The sequence below is a fragment of the Pinus tabuliformis genome, chromosome X (assembly GCF_031772625.1).
Source record: "Pinus tabuliformis cultivar Carrire ecotype Pingquan chromosome X, CPIR1, whole genome shotgun sequence".
Lineage (NCBI taxonomy): Eukaryota > Viridiplantae > Streptophyta > Pinopsida > Pinales > Pinaceae > Pinus > Pinus tabuliformis.
In genome coordinates this window covers 623155317-623174852 of record NC_142308.1, presented here as the reverse complement: position 1 = coordinate 623174852, position 19536 = coordinate 623155317, and the positions used below count along the sequence as shown (strand labels likewise).

Genomic DNA, 19536 nt, shown 5'->3' with positions numbered 1-19536 from the left:
CATAATCTTAAAAATAATCCAATTCACTCTAATGTCTCCTAAAAACCTCACATCCTTTTTAACTTAGTTTTCCATTTAGGGACCACCCCCCTTAGCTTACCTAGGCGAGAGCTTAAACAGAAAGAGAGTTGGGAATAGGTGACAACCCCATCTCTTAAATTTGCCACCAACCACACCTTGTGGGGTTAAGGGCTTTTCTCACTTAGGTGGTGATAGACGGTAACATGACTCACTTAAGACCTTGATAATAAATTCCACTTTGGCTTTTGGGGTTGAGTTGGAGGGAAAAACTTTTCCGATCATCCGTGTTTAGAAACACAGATAATCAGTGAAACGAAAAACCTCCTAGGATGAAATTCATTGCCAAAATAATAGGCTTACCTAGGTTGTTGCATTTAGCCCAACGAAAATCATTGTAAATAGTAGACATAGGGGGTCATGCATTTTAGGAAATAGTTTTCCTAAGTATCAAGTTAATGCAACATTTAGGCCTTAAGTGTGATTTAATTAGATGCTCTCAAAACAAATAAATGAGAACATGAGTAGTTCCATGATCCTAGGAGCAAGGGAGAGCTTTTAGGCATAAAAGGGAGAATAGATGTGGACCATTGAGCAAAACAGGGGGCTTTTCTGTTTTAAAACAGAGAAAAGATGGAGTGGATAAAAGTCTGCCACATATGTATGCATGTAGCAAGCTTTAGGGCTTTTGTTAGAGGATGGGATCAGGTCCTTCATAATAATCCATCCAAAGTTTCCATATAAATATATGAGCCTACGGGCATAAGGGAAGAGGCCACTAATAGTAGAATTAGGCCTGTGTATGTGTGTGAGCGAGACTGAGGAGTCTCGAATGTAATCTCTGTCTTTTGCATTAATATATATTCAGAGTTTATTTCTGACTATGTCAGAGTATTGAAGAATGTTTTCAAGAATGAATTACTTGAATTGTAGGCTCTATTGCAGGAGATTGTAGGCAGAATCCTGAAGGATACACAGAGGCGTAAAATGATTCAGAAGAATCAAAAAGGGGTTTTTGAATCCAATTAAGGAAGCAAAGAGAAGCTATGGAGAGGTAACAGAGTGAGGGAGTAAAGTTCAGAGAAGTTGAGCAGCGCAGTAGAAGAAAGAAGCCTTTAAAGAAACCGGAGGAAAATCATTGAAACGCGGAAAAACCCAAGTAAGAGAGGCGAGCGAGAAGTAGAGAATTGATACTCAGCAGTCGTTGGATCTTCAAAGATCAATGGCCACGATTGAAATCGCAATCGCATTTCAGAGGTGCCAAGGGACGGTGATAACAAACCCAACGATACTCCGATGAGCGATTGGCGATATCGCCGATAATCCGATCGGCGATGGCGCAATCGAAGGTTCACAGTGGAAGAAGTTAGGCACGGGTAATGAGCAATATTCGATAGCGATTATCGAAATATCGGAGCTCGGAACCATCGGAGTTCGGCGCAGTGGAAGCGTAGAGTAAGTAAACACTGGACCCGATGATAATCATAGTCGTAGGTCTATAGTATTTGAAGTCCATGGATGTTGTTCGAAGGGAAGTTTCCTTTGTATTCCCGTATATTTTAATTCCCGATAGTTGATATGGTTCTAAGGGTTCGGCGGAAAAAGTGCTAATAACGTTTCCAATAGCAATTGTGTAGTCGCATATCGGAGGAAAAGGGGTGATACGGCACACAAGTGGTAAGATCGTGGAACTTGCGATGTCCGATTGCGATAAAGGGAAAAGATAGTCTCGGAATTTGTGCAGAAGCCGTATAAAGGCGGAAAAGGTGGGTTTGTGTATGAGTTTCCCTTTGGAAAAGGGAAAGGTGTTTTATATATACAGCGAGGAGTTAACCAAAAGCATAACCTATGGTTCAAGGGTTGTAAAGTCTCGAAAGGAAGATTTGAGACAGCCTGTAATAAAAGAAGGCTTATAAGAGTGGACTGAGTCCCGAGAGGAAGTATTGGCGGGGTGATTAAGTCCCTATACACAGGGACTAGTGAATGGGCCGTGACCATTTATGGTCTGAAGATTTGACTCCATGCAGAGTTAAATATCCTGGGACAGTTGTGGATGCATTGTTAAAATGCATACTGTGGGTATGTGCGGGTTTACCCTGGCATCAATTTACTAAGTATGGTTTATGCCGGGTGTTTTCCCCTGCACCATTAGTGGTATCAGAGCAGATTTGTAATCTGTAAGAGGAAACTTTGAAGTTCTTGAAAGACTGTAGCAGTTCCAGCAGAGGTTTGGAATAAAAGGACCAGAGGACAATCCATTCAAAGTGCAGAAGAATGGGTGAAACAAGATCATGTTGAGATCTTGAAGGTGAGGTAATATGTTATGTTTTAAATTAAGAATGTGTGTTTTATTACTAATGCACAGGGGACAGCAAGAGAAGCTGTGAGAGAGAACATATGAGTTCTTGAAGGCAGAGTAAGGAGAATACTCTGAAGAAGTGGCAGTGAACCTGAAGAATCCAACAAGAGATTGGACAGAGAGGATAGTTGAAGTGTTCTCAAGAGAGTGAGAGATTGCAGAAGCCTAGAAGGAGCAAAGGTGTTGCTCAAGGGGAGGTTCCAAACAGAGGACTCGTGCTTACCAAAAGACTGAGTGAGGAGAGCTTAGTGAGGTAAGATTGCATCCAGGAGGAGTAGCTGTTGTAGAGGCTTGTTGCAAAGGAGCTCATGAAGAAGGAAGAGAAAAAGATGACTACTGATAGTCATAGAAGAGGTGCAGAGAGAAGCCACAGCAGAGGATATGAGAAGAAGGATGCCAAAGCAAATGGAAAGAGGATGAGTCAAGAAGAAATTGACAAAGAGGTTGTTGAATTAAAAGAACAACTCAATGCATTAAGGAGAATGCTTGAGGAAAGCCAGAGACTAGGTTGGGTCTTGAGGAAGAAGCCAGTGGAATGGCATGAGATGCAAAGACGGCTACAACCAAAATGCAGCAGCAACAAGGGAACAAAGCAACTGGACAATTACAAAACAGAGTATGGGATCCAGGAAGACCAAGACCAAAAGACACATGATCAGGAGATCATGAATATTTTCTACTTTGGGAGTCTGATGCAGGAGCATTCAGCCCAAGGAAAGTCATTGTAAATAGTAGGGGGTCATGCATTTTAGGAAATAGTTTTCCTAAATATCAAGTTAATGCAACATTTAGGCCTTAAGTGTGATTTAATTAGATGCTTTCAAAATAAATAAATGAGAACATGAGTAGTTCCATGATCCTAGGAGCAAGGGAGAGCTTTTAGGCATGAAAGGGAGAATAGATGTGGACCATTGAGCAAAACAGGGAGCTTTTCTATTTTAAAACAGAGAAAAGATGGAATGCATAAAAGTCTGCCACATATGTATGCATGTAGCAAGCTTTAGGGCTTTTGTTAGAGGCTGGAATCAGGTCCTTCATAGTAATCCATCCAAAGTTTCCATATAAATATATGAAAGCCTACGGGCAAAAGGGAAGAGGCCACCAATAGTAGAATCAGGTCTGTGTATGTGTGTGAGCGAGACCGAGGAGTCTCGAATGTAATCTCTGTCTTTTGCATTAATATATATTCAGAGTTTATTTCTGACTATGTCAGAGTATTGAAGAATGTTTTCATGAATGAATTACTTGAATTGTAGGCTCTGTTGTAGGAGATTGTAGGCAGAATCCTGAAGGATACGTAGAGGCGTAAAATGATTCAGAAGAATAAAAAAGGGGTCTTTGAATCCAATTAAGGAAGCGAAGAGAAGCTCTGGAGAGGTAACAGAGTGAGGGAGTAAAGCTCAGAGAAGTTGAGCAGCGCAGTGGAAGAAAGAAACCTTTGAAGAAACCGGAGGAAAACCATTGAAACGCGGAAAAACCCAAGTAAGAGAGGCGAGCGAGAAGTAGAGAATTGATACTCAGCAACCGCTGGATCTTCAAAGATCAACGACCACGATTGAAATCGCAATCGCATTTCAGAGGTGCCAAGGGACGGTGATAACAAACCCAGCGATACTCTGACGAGCGATTGGCGATATCGCCGATAATCTGATCGGCGATCGCGCAATCAGAGATTCGCAGCAGAAGAAGTTAGGCGCGGGTAATGAGCGATGTCCGATAGAAATTATCGGAATATCGGAGCTTGGAACCATCGGAGTTCGGCGCAGCGAAAACGTAGAGTAAGTAAAGGCCGGACCCGACGATAATCATAGTCGCGGGTCTATAGTATTTAAGTCCGTGGATGCTGTTCGGAGGGAAGTTTCCTTTGTATTCCCGTATATTTTAATTCATGATACTTGATATGGTTCTAAGGGTTCGATGGAAAAAGTGTTAATAACGTTTCCGATAGCAATTGTGTAGTCGCATATTGGAGTAAAAGGGGTGATACGGCACACAAGTGGTAAGACCGTGGAACTTGCGATGTCCGATTGCGATAAAGGGAAAAGATAGTCTCGGAATTTGTGTAGGAGCCATATAAAGGCAGAAAAGGTGGGTTTGTGTATGAGTTTCCCTTTGGAAAAGGAAAAGGTGTTATATATATACAGCGAGGAGTTAACCAAAGGCATAACCTATGGTCCAAGGGTTGTAAAGTCCCGAAAGGAAGATTTGAGACAACCTGCAATAAAAGAAGGCTTATAAGAGTGGATAGAATCCCGAGAGGAAGTATTGGTGGGGTAATTAATTTCCTATACACAGGAACTGGTGAATGGGCCGTGACCATTTATGGTCTAAAGATTTGACTCCATGCAGAGTTAAATATTCTGGGACAGTTGTGGATGCATTGTTAAAATGCATACTATGGGTATGTGTGGGTTTACCTTGGCATTATTTTGCTAAGTATGGTTTATGCCGGGTGTTTGCCCTGCACCACTAGCATAAGTTACATTACAAACTTGCAGAATGGTTTACAATGCCTCAATAAGCTGCTAGCTGATGATCCGGATCTTTAAAAAAAATTGGCACTACTGCTTCCCTAGAACTGTGATAAAATGGGTGCAACAGGAGGAAAACTGAAACTAAGTACAGTGGTATGTCTCTGTTGATATGGACCCTCTGAAATCTGTTTGTTTGCTTTTACTTTGATCTGGGCTACTCATTAAGGAACTCGCTGGAAGATTGGTTTTAAAGCTATAAGTGCGGATTACTAAAAGTCTATTTGACAGTGTTTATATATATATATATATATATATATATATATACCTGCAGCGCTAATAAAGAGAATTTATGATGGTGTCTAACCAACCTAATTGGATGTCACCTAGATCTGTTCACCGTAACTAGTGCATACGCACTCTTGACACATATTTGACTCTTTTCTGAAGTATCAGTGAAGTCTATCAAGGTGCGAGGCACCTCTAAGCAGTTTGTATATATCTGCAATCTCTTCATATCTGATAAGGGTTTATATTGATGCTTGATCCTGTTCAGAACTTTAATGTATGGCAAACATCTGAAGCAAGGTCACAGTCTCTTGTCCATGATCGAAACCTTAAAAACCAAATCTTGATGTACAGTGGAAGGGAAGTCGAGACCCATTCTGAGCAGTTGTATGAAGTGATCCTAATCTGCAACTTGATGCGAATTTGAGGGCTTAAGGCAATATTCTAGCCAGAGTTTAATGGGAGGTAATGATAGTGTTTTCAGAGCGTGAGTAAAGGTGGATCTGGTGTGTGCATAATATTTTACAGACCACAAATAGTTGAGAATGCAATTGCTAAATGTGTATGCCTGCAATCTCAAGAATTGTGTGTGCGTTGACAATTTTGTAAGGGCATTGAGCAGTAGTTGTTTTTGAGCGCAAGATCCAGTGCAACTAGATCCTTTGGCAACCTAAAAGGTGATGCGTTGGGCTGAAGTCGTGTATATTTCCTTTGAAGCTGTTGCATTGCAGAAGTATTGTTGCTATTCATTTGACCAAGTAGCATGACAATGTATAAGACAACAAACTATATAGTGACAAAGCAGAGATAATGGAGTGACTGTGCAACAATGGTAATTGGAAGTGAGCTATGTTGATTAGGGATTGATCTTGATGTAAACTAGAATATTGAACAGTGATACACTCATGATAGATCTTCTCATCCTCAGCATTTTTCCTTATAACTGATTTCAAAGGCAGACTGCTATCCTAGTCAAGCTGTTGCAGAGGGGTCATCTTCAGCAATCATGACAGGCATCAGCATGTTGAGGGCAAATTAAGCAGAGGGTAATTTTGGTTTTTCATTGTCACATCAATTTTGCAGCAGTTAAAGAAGTCTGACTTGGATTAGCAATAAGGGTTTCATCTACAGCAGTATTAAAGGGAACAACATCAAGCAGAGGCATCATCATCAGATAGTGCTTTTGCTTTTCAGGGTAAGTCATCAGCAGAAATTGAGGTAGGAGCTTGTGCATCCTCCAGCAGTTAGAACTTTAATTGGTTTGTTGTTTCGAAGTGGGGCATTCTGTGTTTTGCACCATATGGTGTATTGTTGGGCTATCATTTGTAAACAGTGTTCCACGGGGACGCGTCCCCTAGGGTGGGGTGCGCGCACCCCTCGCACCCACGCACCTGGGACGGGGGAACGTCTGGGGAAACGTTTCCGATGCAGTGGGGGATGTTTCCCCAGTGTGGGGGATGCGACTCCCCAAAAGGGGGCGTCCCCCCTCAAAATGGGTTATGTGTCCCCCCTTAAATTTGCTTGTAGACAATGATTTATGACATGGAAAACCTAATATTTGACCATATTTCCCTACTAATGCTATGCAATTCATGGTAAGTAAAAGTGACATTCTCCTTTATCTTTCATTTTCATCTTTTTACTTAAATTTTTAACATTACCATGAAATGACTAAGGATGTTTGAGAGTGGTTCCGACCTCATTGGATTTCATATGGAGAAAGTAGAATTTTAGATCTCACTCAAAATCCAGCAGACTTAACAGTTTTTCAGGAATTCAGGATTCGATGGATTGCAATGTTTCCATTGCATTTTGTCATGTACAAGGGTATGGAATTAGTATTTAATCGAGAGCACGAAGCCCTCTGTGTATTTTAGAGTGACTTTTAGACTCATCACTCCATTGTTTTTGAGTTTTAGCTATATCAATTTACTATTCCAGACTTTAGATTTCAGTGTCTATTACAGTCTATTTTCTTAGTACTAATTAGATTCTAGAATGATGAATAATGAATAATGAATATGGATCAGAGTATTTCATTATTGAATCTCGTGGTCTATGGATGAATCATGTATGTATTAGTAAGGATGATGGTATGGATCAATGTATTTCATTATTTAATTCAAAAATGTATGTATTATTGTATTTATGTTTTCATTATATATATATATATATATATATATAAAAACGAAAAAAATTATATACCCCGACGTCCCCCCGTCCCCCCTAAATTTCCCTAAAATTTGAGGGTACTCCCACACGTCCCCTTTGTGCGTCTCCCCGCACCTGTGTCTCCCATCCCGGAGTCTTGGCAGAACATTGTTTGTAAATGGGTCATTGTCCTAGGTACGGGAGCCCAAGCCTAGTTTTGATCATTGTATGGGGCACAATGACTGAATTGCAATGCAGTAGAGTGTTGTGGGGCAGAGTGATTGAGTTGAAGTGTTGTAGAATGTAACAGGGGACTGAAGACCCCTTCAGATTGACTCTGCAAATATCTTCAGACTTGGGGAGCAGCTGCTTCCTTCCAGCATTGCTGGTAAAACCATTGGGAGTATTCTACTTCCTTTCAGTCTGACTGGTAAACTTGTATGTAAACCATACATAATGAAGCTTTTGTTGAGCGAAATCTTTTGTGCGTTGTTTCTGTGATGTGATACTGCTTCATGTTTGTTTTGATGAGTTAAAAGAACTTAATCAATTGTAAAAATTAGAGGAAACACTGATTCACCCCCCTCAGTATTCCTAACACTGACGAGTTACCAAAGCAATCCAGCTTCTTGGTGTGTAGGGAAGGATGGGTCCTTCGCATGACACTAGAGGTAAGATGGGGCTGAATAACTGGAGAGGCTGCAAATGTGGTGGCAAAGCAACTAGGACATATACCCTAGTCACGCGTGCTAAGGAATCTAGTGGAGCAATTGGAGAGGTCTCTTCCTTTGCACTCAGCCAAATCCACCGTTTACTCTTGCCTATTACTTGGCATTTCTTGTCTTCAGTGTTCACTCAACTTACATTTACAATCATTGGTTTTCCTGAGGTATTTACCCTCTAGGAATTAATATTTTCCTTAAATAACTGCCATCCATACTCTCAAAATATTTGATATTATTAGGAGCAAATGTTTGGTATACACTTATACGCTAAATTAGTTGTTGGAGTCGTTTAACCAACAAGTGCCTTTTCTGAAAACTATAATTTTGCATATCTTAATAATTTTAACAGCTGGTGTTATGCTTGATAATTTATCGTTATAATTTTGTTCAATTTCAATCTGCATTACTGTTAGATTTTTTATGAAATATCCTAACCATTGACATGTTTTCTTTAACTGAATGCAGGAATTACATGGGCAAGTTGTTCAACTTAAGCAAGAGCTGTCTGCAGGTTTTGGTGAGCTAAAGAGGAAGATTGACCTTGTTATTCATGTTCATAATCTTCGTCACAAGGTACCCCAATGGGATGAGGCTCATACTACGGCTGATACTCGTCCTGCACTTTCTGTGCTAATAGATGAAGTTGCAGCAGCTGGAATTCCTGCAATCCTTGCTATCACCAACAAGTTTGCTGTCAGTGCAGATCAGCAAAACTCAGCTGCTAATGCTGTCATGGAAGCTTATCGATTTTCTCCAAATATGAGCGTTTTGATTAACTCATGCCCATACACGACGCATGGTAGTCAAAATGTATTTCATGCTTGTAACTCTTTTGAAGTAACTTCTAAAGAGTTGACTGGAAATAAAGATATACAAAGGGCAGCACATAAGATTGTTTTGGCTCCTATGAACCTCTTCCAAATGTCTTTACGAAAGAAAGAGGTGGTTTTACCAGTTGAAGGAGTAGAGACATTACAAAAACTTGTACACAAAGTGCTGCTTAGCCATGAGGAATCTGCCTTTCAGGTATATTTTGACAATAGCGCATCCTATGTAACCATCTAAGAAAAAATGTTCTATAGAATTTGATTTGCAATGTGTCAATTTTCTGGATGAGCGCCTGGAATTTTCCAAACTTTCTCCTTTTGTATATGGTCTCTAGTCTTTACAATGCTTATTATCTTTTGTTCTTTGTTATTTGTGCAAAGGAATTTGCAAGAGAGAGACTACTAATAGAAGAAGCCAAGGAGCAAAGACAGGCAGCAGAACAACTCAGATTTTCACAGTGTAAACCAAATTCCGTTGTATCAGCTCTAGTTGGTGCTTCCTTCGGTGCAGGTTTGGGAATTGTTATGGCAGTCATAATGGGTGCAGCATCTGCTTTCAGGAAACCTTGAGATGAAGGAACATTGGGTGGGGTCTCTAGCTGTCTCTTTTCAATCATTTTATTCCTTCATGAAGAATTGCTTGGAAAAAATGTCTTATTCTAAGACATACAAGCTTTCTTATCAATGATTTTTCAAGCAGTGTAAGATATGGGGAGTTTTAAGATTAAAATTTCTTGCTCAAGGTTCTCGTTGATTTTCAAGGGTGATAAGCACTTGGAAGATAAAGAGGTCTGGCCATATACAAAATGGTCATGAAAGAATCTTACTGTTTGCTTCAAAAGCTTAGCATTCCATGGGTGAAAATGACAAAGGAATATTGTTGACCAATTCTTTTGTTTTATGGTGGATCTGTAAACACATTTTATATCATTTCATTTGAATAAAAAACGGCATCGATTTGGCACATTACTATGTATCTCACTTCTAAACAAATATTATTGTATATCATTGTAGAAATAGGAATTCAATGCCATTACAAATTGATTTGCAATTTTTTCTACTCTTTCATCTTATTCCAATGCCAAATATGCACTCTTCTGCTAACCTTATTTTTTCATTAGTGTGTTTCTTCATGTACCTCCATTTCCCAGCATATCCATTTCATTAAATCTTGCTCTTCTCCTCTTTTGTTTGGGCATACAATATCTCTAGATAACTAAATTATTAAATAATTTTTGGTTCCCTTAAAAAGGATTTGTAATATCTTTGTTCATCCAGATATTGTGTTATATATCTAGTAACTACTGTCTTGCTCCAAGACGTTTCCTACCTTGGGGTCTTGGCAAGATGTATCCCCTATGTTTCTTTGTCCCTAGAGGTTATGCAAATGAGGGGAAACATCCCTGTTTTCTTAGGGATGGCCCTGAGAGAACGAGGGACATCCCTCTTTTCCCAAGTGTTTTCAAATTTTGAGGAATGTACCCAACATCCTCAAGATAGAAAAAGGGTGCCAAGATGTTCCTTTTTCCTTTTTCAAACTGACACCTTATAGGCTATGTTACCCCTCATATTGGCATGAATGGTAAATTGTGATTCTCGTCCCATAATAGATTTTTCAGGTGTAACTTGCAGTGATGATGATGAGCTTGAGATGCATAGCTCTTACTTTTGCTTGATGATAGTGCATCTTGAGATAGTGATGATTGTGGACCCTCCATGATGTTGTTTGTGGATGGTTGAGTATAGTGGTATTCCTTGATGCTTGGACCATTAGATGGTGATGATGTGCTCATAGGTTGATGATCTTCATGATTTTGATCTATCTTATTAGATGAGTGTGCTTTGCTTCATGATTTTTGCTCCATGCATGTTTTATGGCATGATGGAATATCGCTATTGAGGTGGAGTGCTCTACCATTTTTTGTGTCTATTTTACTCTCATGATCATATTTAACAAAATTGACAATGAATCTCATGGAGCACTCACTTGCCATACTTTGCAGCACCCTAGGGGTTTGGCTAGGGTTTTGGTGGTGACATGCTATTTAACTCTTGTGATGGAATGCACTTGCTTGTAAGGTGTCTATTGTAAGGCTTATGTTGATATTTGACTAGATAGAGAACCAAACTTGTAGAGCACTCACCTCTTGGGCATGTTTTCGAGCACACTAGGGTGTTTGGTGATGGTATGGAGATATGAGTTTCTAATGGAGCACCCAAGTGATTAAGGTCTCGATTGTGTTTCTATAGTCATATTGGATGTAATAGAGAATTAATGTTGTGGAGTGCTCACCTTATACATTTTTTGATAGACCAAGGGTTTCAGGGCAAATTTTGGTATAGTTGATGGATCACACTTGTTAGACATAGCCCTAGTATCTCTTGGCTCTATTTTGTTCTTATGGCCGTTCTTGATGGATTAGACACCTAGTATTGATGAGTGCACCCCTATTTCATGGATTTATAGCATTTGGCACAATTTTTACATCATTCTCAATGTACAGTGAACGATGGATGACATGACTCTTTGACAAGAGTGCCCTTTGTCTTCAAGTGTTTGTTGCGGTCTTGTTGATTTCTGGTAGCATTGGATGTGCTCTAAGTCTCTAAACTTTCCGGGAGGCTTAGACACATGCATTCTCCAATACCCAGAAATCGTTTCGGGAAATTCCACCGCGAGACAATTTTATTAAAATAATTAATTATTTTTAATGGGGCCCTAAGTTTAAACTTAGGAAATTAAAATAAGTAAAGGGTATTAATCTAACTGTGGGTGAAACTTCTAAAAGAAGATGAAGATCAAGCCAAAATGATCTAAGCCATTGATTAGAAGTTAATCGGGGCTGTTGGTTGTCCAATAGAAAGATATAAGAAGAGGCTCGAAAGGCACTTGGAAAAACTATCGAATAGAGATCAGAAAATCGAATTTCTGAAGCAGAGCAGTTGCCGGTGAGGAATTTGATGTGATATTTTGCAGTGAGGGGTAGGGATAGTTCCAGTTGGAGATTTCTCCTGATCTGGGAATACTCGGCAGAGAAGGAAGAGAGAGATCCAACAGAAGCAGTGCAGAGCCATTGAGGTTGATGTAGGGCCACGCAGAGGCAGCGCAAAAGCCCAGAGGATATCTGTAAATTTGCGAGAGAATCGATTTCCAAAGCCAGAAGTCGGGGTGTGAGACTAGGAGGGAAGAAGTTGAAGTCTCAAAACCAAATCGATCAGCTGGGAGGAGTGACGCGGACCCCAAAAGCTGTGACACAGGGCCTACGCAATGATTGCGTAGAGATTGTGTAGAGGCTGCCAGGGGCTAGATCAACCAAGATTTCCAGTGATAATGTGAGGTAATCTCACTGATCTCTCTATCAATGTTATTCTCTATATTGGATAGCCAGCAGGTCATCCAGAGATTGTATTCAGAATTACTACTGCTTAATAATAAAACCTTAAGTTGTTGCACCGATTTTCCCACACTAGGTTTTTCCAAGGACATTTGTCCAAAAATAACTGTGTAGATGTGTTGTGTATTTCTTTCTCGTTCATTTTCTTGTTTCCGCATTTTATTTAAATGGTGAAGGTTGTTCGCTGCAGTGTATTAATTTCAATGTTTACACTAGGAAACATTAAATGATTTTTTTCAGTAATTTACAAATAGAAAAAACATAATTAGTTGCTACAGTAGAAATTTGGGCATCCAAATTTTCACAAGTCTTATGGTTGTGTTCTATGTGATAGACACTTGATTTTAGGGAGCACTCCTCTTCCTTATGTTTTTTCAAGTATCTACTATATGGATGGAGGGGTCAACCCACTCTTTATTGCACATTTGACTCAAGCACCAAAGCACTTTGTTTCCTTATTCTATTTTGAAATTAAGGATGCACTTTTTGATGATTATACATTACATTTCATTGGAGTACTTGTGTTGATTTCTGGTAGCATCAAATGTGCTCTAAGTCTCAAAATTTGCAGAGAGACTATGACACATGTATTCCAGAATAACCAGAAATCGTTTTGGGAAATTCCACCCGGAGACAGTTTTATTAAAATAATTAATTATTTTTAATGGATGCCTGAGTCTAAATTAGGAAATTAAAATAATTAAAGGGTATTAATTAAACTGGGGGTGAAACTTCTAGAAGAAGACAAGGAGCAAATCAAAATGATCTGAGCCATTGATTAGAATCTAATATAGGTCATTGATTGATCAACGAGAGGACTATAAGAAGAGGCTTGATGGACATTTGGAAGATACATAGAGTGAGAGATTAGAGATCGATTTTCTCAAGAGAGCAGCGCAACAGTTGCCGGAGAGATCATCGAGGAGATTTCTTGCAGTGAGGAGTAGGGATAGTTTTCTGGAGGAAGTGTTTCTTAATCCAGGGATACATTGTAGAGGAGGTAGAGAGAGATCCAGAAGACGTAGCACAAAGCCACACTGGGAATGTAGAGCCATGTTGAGGCAATGCAGAACCTGAGAGGAGATTCGAAATTTGCTGGAGAGTTGCGTTCTAGAGCCAGAAGTTGGAGTGTGAGACCAAAAGGGCAAAGAGTTGAAGTTCCAGAGGCAAATTGATTAGCAAGAAGGGTGAAGCAGAGCCTAGTAGTTGTGACACTAGACTGCGTAGGCTGACGCAAAGGCAACGCAGAGGCATTGTGGGGCTTGCCATTCAGTGGTGAGATCATTGATGGATCTTTAGTAATAGTGTGAGGTATTTTTCACTAATTTCTTTGTCAGTCAGATTCTCTGTATCGGATAGCCAGTAAGGCATTCAAAGATTGTATTTAGAAACCACTGTATAATAATACAAACCCTCAATTGTTGCACCGGTTTTCCCGCATTGGGTTTTTCCGGGGACATTTGTCTAAAAAAAACGATGTCACTTGTGTGTGTGTGTGTGTGTGTTATTTATTCTTGCTCACTTCTTGTTTCCACATATTATTTATGTCATGAAGGTTTTAATTGTATTTATTTCAATGTTTACTGTGTAATACTGTAAATAACTTGTAAGAGAATTAGCAAGTAGGAGAATTATCATCAGATTGTTGCACTAGGGATCTGGGTCACCAAAGTTTCACATGATATCAGAGCGCAGGTGAAGCAAGAGAGCAGACCGAAAGAGCCCAACATTGAAGAGAAGGAGGGAGATCGAAGTGCTGCATAGGCAGCAGATCGAATCCCAAGAGGGACTGTGCAATCCAAGCCAGGAGGAGGGCAAGATTCTCGAGGAAAATCTCTCTCTGAGTGAGTTGACAAAGAGGTAAGATTTCCAATTCATGATTGGTCAGTGGCAGAGGAAGCAGCGCAACAACGCATCCAGTGTTGAGTACTCTTCAGGTTAGATGCAGTTTTCTACAACAGTTGTTGGACAGAAAAACGTCAGAAGAAGGAAGAAGGTGCATTTTGAGGGAATTTCTTCCTCAGTGAATTCTGAGCCAAGGAATTTTTTTCTCAGTTGCTGAGCAGCAGTAGCAAGGAGTAGATCTACTAACTCCAGCAGGGAGTGTGTAGGCCAGCCTAGTAGTTGCGCAAAGGAGAGAGGGAGTAGTTCGACTTTTTGTTGGAAAAGATGGTTGCCAATGGGCTGAGAGATCAAGATCGATTGGACAAAGCATCCAACTATGTGATTTGGAAGGCTAGGATCTCCTCCCTTCTAGATGAGCATGATCTCAAAGTCTATGTCAACAATGTAGTAGTTGAACCTGTCGATGTAGATCTGCTCAAGAAGTACGAGGTTGAGATGGCGAAGGCCAAGCGGTTGATCCTCGACGGAGTGAGGGATCACGTTGTATGTCACATTGCTAGCAAAGGGACGACCAAAGTGATGTGGGATGCCTTGGCTACGTTGTATCAAGGATCTTCCAAGCAGCGGAAGATGTACTTTGAGGAGAAAATGAGATCTGCAAGGATGCAGAAAGGGGAACGCATTGATCCATTCCTATCGAAGCTTTAGGAAGTCCGAGATCAGTTGGTAGCTATAGGGTCATCACCTCAGCGTACAAAGATGGTGAAGTTGGCCCTGAATTCAGTCTCAGAAGAATGGCAAGTATTTGTCTAGAGTTTCTTGGGCAGAGAGAAATTGTTGGATTGGGAAGGGATGTGGGCTGCTCTTCAATAGGAAGAGATGAGGCGAGACTTAGTCAAGTGCAAACTTGATGGAAACTACAGTAGTGGGACGAAGCCCAAGGAGGAGGAGGAGAATGCATCCCCTTGCGTCAAAGGGGTAGCAGGAGTAGCGGAGGCGGAAGAAGGACGTCTCAAAGATCAAATGTTTCCGGCGTGGTGAATTTGGTCACTACGCTACACATTGTCCTCTCAAGAAGAAGGACAAGGAAGAGAAACATGATGCACAGGCTGCAACCGCAAAGATTGAGGAGAAGGAGTTTTCCATGATTGCCTAGATACCTCCAGGAGAGAGGTGGGGTGATCTACTATTGTAGTTCGAAAGAACCACAGATGGGTAGGATCCTTGAGGAGTCCACCTCTTGGATCAAGACCTTGCTACGGGAGCCCATAGTCAGAAGTGGCAGGATGAACTAGTGTCAGGTGGTGGAGTCAGGTGCCAAAGTGACAGATACAGTGGCTAGTAGCAGTCAGATACTGAGCAATGCAGAGCTAGTGTTGGCAGCAGTGCAGTTGGCACAGAGAAGAGTCAGCAGCAACGTAAAGACTTTAGTGACAGCGCAGAGGCTAGAAACAGTCGGAACCTGGATGATGGGTGCATCATACTGAACACAGTTGGTTCAATATTTTGGATGTTTTTCCGTTGCAGTTGCAAAAGGCAGCAGCATGCAGAGTCAACAATAACACAGATGCAACATTTCTGTAGTAGTTGGTGCGCAGTGATGTCAGACATCAGCGGCGCAGAGGGAGATGTTACAGAGTCAGGGTGATGCTTCACCAAGTTGCATTATTAGAGAACATTCCTTGCTAAGATGGAGTATTGATTTCGGGTAGCATCGAATGTGTTCTAAGCATCAAGATTTGTAAGGAGGCTAGGACACGTGTTCCAGAATAAGCAGAAATTGTTTTGGGAAATTCCACTCAAAAACAGTTTTATTAAAATAATTGGGGTGAAACTTCTAGAAGAAGACGAGGATCAAACCAAAATGATCTGAGCCATTTATTAGAATCTAATCTAGGTCATTGATTGATCAACGAGAGGATTATAAGAAGAGGCTTGATGGGCATTTGGAAGATACATCGAGTGAGAGATCAGAGATCGATTTTCTCAAGAGAGCAATGCAGCAATTGTTGGAGAGGTCATCGAGGAGATTTCTTGTAGTGAGGGGCAGGGATACTTTTACGGAGGAAGAGTTTCTTGATTCAGGAATACATTGTAGATGAGGCAGAGAGAGATCCAGAAGAGGCATTGAAGAGCCACGTTGGGCAGCATAGAGCCACGTTGAGGCAGCACAGAGCTTGAGAGGGGATTTGAAATTTGTTGGAGAGTCTATTTTTAAAGCCAAAAGTCGGGGTGTGAGACCGGAAGGGTAGAGAGTCGAAGTTCCAGAGGCAAATTGACCAACAAGAAGGGTGACGAAGAGCGTGGTAGCTGTGATGCTGGATTGCGTAGGCTTACGTAGAGGCAGTGCAGAAGCATTGTGGGGCTTGCCATTAAGTGGTTGGATCAGTGTCAGATCTCCAGTGATAATGTGAGGTATTTCTCACTAATTTCTCTGCCAGTCAAATTATCTATATCGAATAGTCAATAAGGCATCCAATGATTGTATTAAGAAACTATTGCATAATAATACAAAACCTCAGCAATTGCACCAGTTTTCCCACATTGTGTTTTTCCGGGGACATTTGTCCAAAAACAATGGTGTCACTTGTGTGTGTGTTATTTCTTCTTGCTTAGTTCTTGTTTCCGCATATTATTTATGTTGTGAAGGTTGTAGTTGTATTTATTTCAATGTTTACTATGTAACACTATAAATAACTTGTAAGAGAATTAGAGGAGAAATATCATCAGATTGTTGCAATAGGGATTTGGGTCACCATATTTTCACAGCTTGCACACTTGTAGAGGCATTTCTCATGGATTTAGACATTTTTAACTGGATATTGATTATGGCATATATTTTGAGGTTGTTGAGGCCCTTTTTATGACTTGGCACTTGACTTATGGTGTCTATAAGCTGATGCTCAACCTCCTACCTTGAGATCTATTTCATCTACCTCGATCTATGGGTGATTTGGAGCCACATGTCACTTGCAGGGTTCTTGTTGCATATTCCTTGGAGTTAGCTTTGTCTTGGAGCATGAACTTTTATGATCCGTGTTACCTGCCAAAAGTGGGTTACCCATAGGAGAAAATTTTCTCCCAATTCGTTGCTCAACCAATCAGCAACCTATGATGGCCATCAGATAGCTTTACATTAGAGCTCTCCACCTATGTTATGTTTAGTTCTCTCTCCCATCTAGCATGCTACTTGAAGGAAGGTGGGTCATCTATCGAAAGGTACATTAACCATTATCATAATAATGTGATTTAATTTAATGTTTTGGAGCATAATAATATGGATCATAGGCCAAGTTGGATGATTGATTGCTCTTGATTTTACCTTTGTTCCCATGCTTCACTGGGAGGTTATCCTTTGCCCCTACTTAGTGTGACCTCTCCTGAGGTCCTTCCTTTAAGAGGGCCACCAATAGGAGATACTAATTGAAGTTGCATGCCCAAGGTAATCCATACTTGACATTTTCATATTTCCTTTATTGTCCACATCCATTCTTTGGGTTGTTTGTCATTTGTCATTAAGAATGGCACCCCTTATCATATCTCTAACTCAAGACCTAAAATTTTTCCCTAAGAGATTGATGCAGTTGAAAGAAACATAAAAGCATATGAAGCCACAAATAAAGAAAAGAAAAATACAAAAGATGGTTGGGACATAGTAAGCACATGGACAAAAGCCTAGCATGAGTTTTATCCCCCTGATTGACTAGCACCTAGTTCCTTAGCATCTTGTGTTCTATTAGAGAAGAAATCTTGAATGCCCCAACCCTAATGAGCAAAAAACCACTACTTTTTTAAGGGGTTTTGGAAAAGCATAAAGCAAGATGCACCTCCCAACAATGCAAGAAAGGAAGATGAATCATTAAAGTAAAAGGCACACCTGAGAGGTGGAAAAAACAAGTAGAGGAAAGGGGTAACTTATGCCTGCATAACTGTTGCCTCTTCTCGTTATAACACTGAGATTTGTTGGACATCATTCAGTTGGTGCCATGAGAATGACCATTTTTTTCAAGTCTTTCCCACTCCATTACTACCATTATCACATGCACCCATGGATTAATGGGTCTACCTGTGAAATTTCCTTCCCCTTGGGAGCTAGAAGCACATGATGGGATTGAAGGTATGGTCATCCCTAACAAAAGTGTGGCAACTTGCTTACAAATCTTGAGTTAGAAAGACATTGGAAGGAAGGGTGTATGTGAACTATTTTTGTGGCCCTAACATTGAATATGATCCACTATGATACTTTGATGATTTTTGCCCCTAACGATGTTGATTTGACTTGATTTTGAGGGAATGTTTCAGGTGGTTCATTCCTAATGCAACATAGATCCTTTGAAGGATGATTTGACACCTATCTAGCACCATTCAAAGGATTTTTTTCCCAATCTTGAAAGCAGAGATGATCATGCAACCTTATTGTTTCCCTCTTGCGATAAATTTTGGGCTTTCAAGAGTCTCCACATGGTTGTAACCCCCCTTGCGACGCCTCTAGATGTTGAAACTTTGTTGAAGAAAAGTGTAACTAGGTTCGTTATTTGTCAATATAATTTCGATCTTTGTACTTGTCAAGAAAAAGAAATATTAATTTTATAAAATTATATGAATGAGTTTCTTGCTCATTCCATAGGTCTAGGAAAGTTAAAGAGTCAAGATTATGCTAAAGAGCTCTTTATGAGCATTTATGAATGTACATAGGTCAACCTAATGTCAAGAAGCCCTCCAAGACAAGCACCATTCTTCAACAAAGAAGACTATAAGAAAAACGATGAAGAGAACATCATGTCGGCCTACAAAAATGAATTAAACAACTAAAAGATGACATGTCGGCTCATATAAATGACACAATGCTTCACTTGTTCAAGTCAACTCAAAAATGGAGGCATGACCACTATATATACCCAGTTAGGGTCACCGCAAAAATGAAGTACAAAACTCGCATTTTCTGAGATGATTCAGTGAAGAACAAGGACTGTAATCCGCATTAAAAGAGAACAGTGTCTCGAACCTCTGAAATCTTGGACAAGGTACAAGGGAGCAGACATCTCGGATAAAGTGCAGTGGGACAGTATTTCAGATAAATGAAGTGGCTCAAAATCTCAGATGAGGACAACAGTCCTATGTTTCTCGGATGGACATCATGATCTCTGTCTCGGCATACCTAACACAATCATGTGTGATGTGGAGGATCCATGTGATCTCATAGTTACATAGTTACAGTCTCATGAGGAGGATCTCGATGTGGCATACATCCTAAACATAGTCATGACCTCAACATAGTTGCAATCATGATGAAGACCTCAGTACAACTATCATATATATACCTCAGAATGGAGATCTCATTGTTGTAACAAAGATCTCAGTGAAGATGTAGCATTGGTGCAACAGTGATGAAGATCTCAATGAAGGTGCAGTCATGGTGTAGCAGTAATGAAGATCTCTGTGGTGTAGTAGTGATGG

At 40.3% G+C, this 19536-nt stretch overlaps 1 protein-coding gene across 2 annotated transcripts in view; it reads left to right on the top strand.

Moving 5' to 3' along the window:
• LOC149141552 (lipase class 3 family protein) overlaps positions 1 to 9548 on the top strand; it is a 425063-nt gene extending 415515 nt beyond the window's left edge. For both annotated transcript variants that reach the window (XM_089447700.1, XM_089447699.1), the window contains 2 exons: positions 8478 to 9038; positions 9221 to 9548. In XM_089447700.1, coding sequence (XP_089303826.1) covers positions 8478 to 9038; positions 9221 to 9409 — 750 coding nt within the window. In that variant the 3' untranslated portion in view covers positions 9410 to 9548. The remainder of the gene's footprint in view (positions 1 to 8477; positions 9039 to 9220) is intronic.
• Positions 9549 to 19536: the final 9988 nt, after the last annotated feature.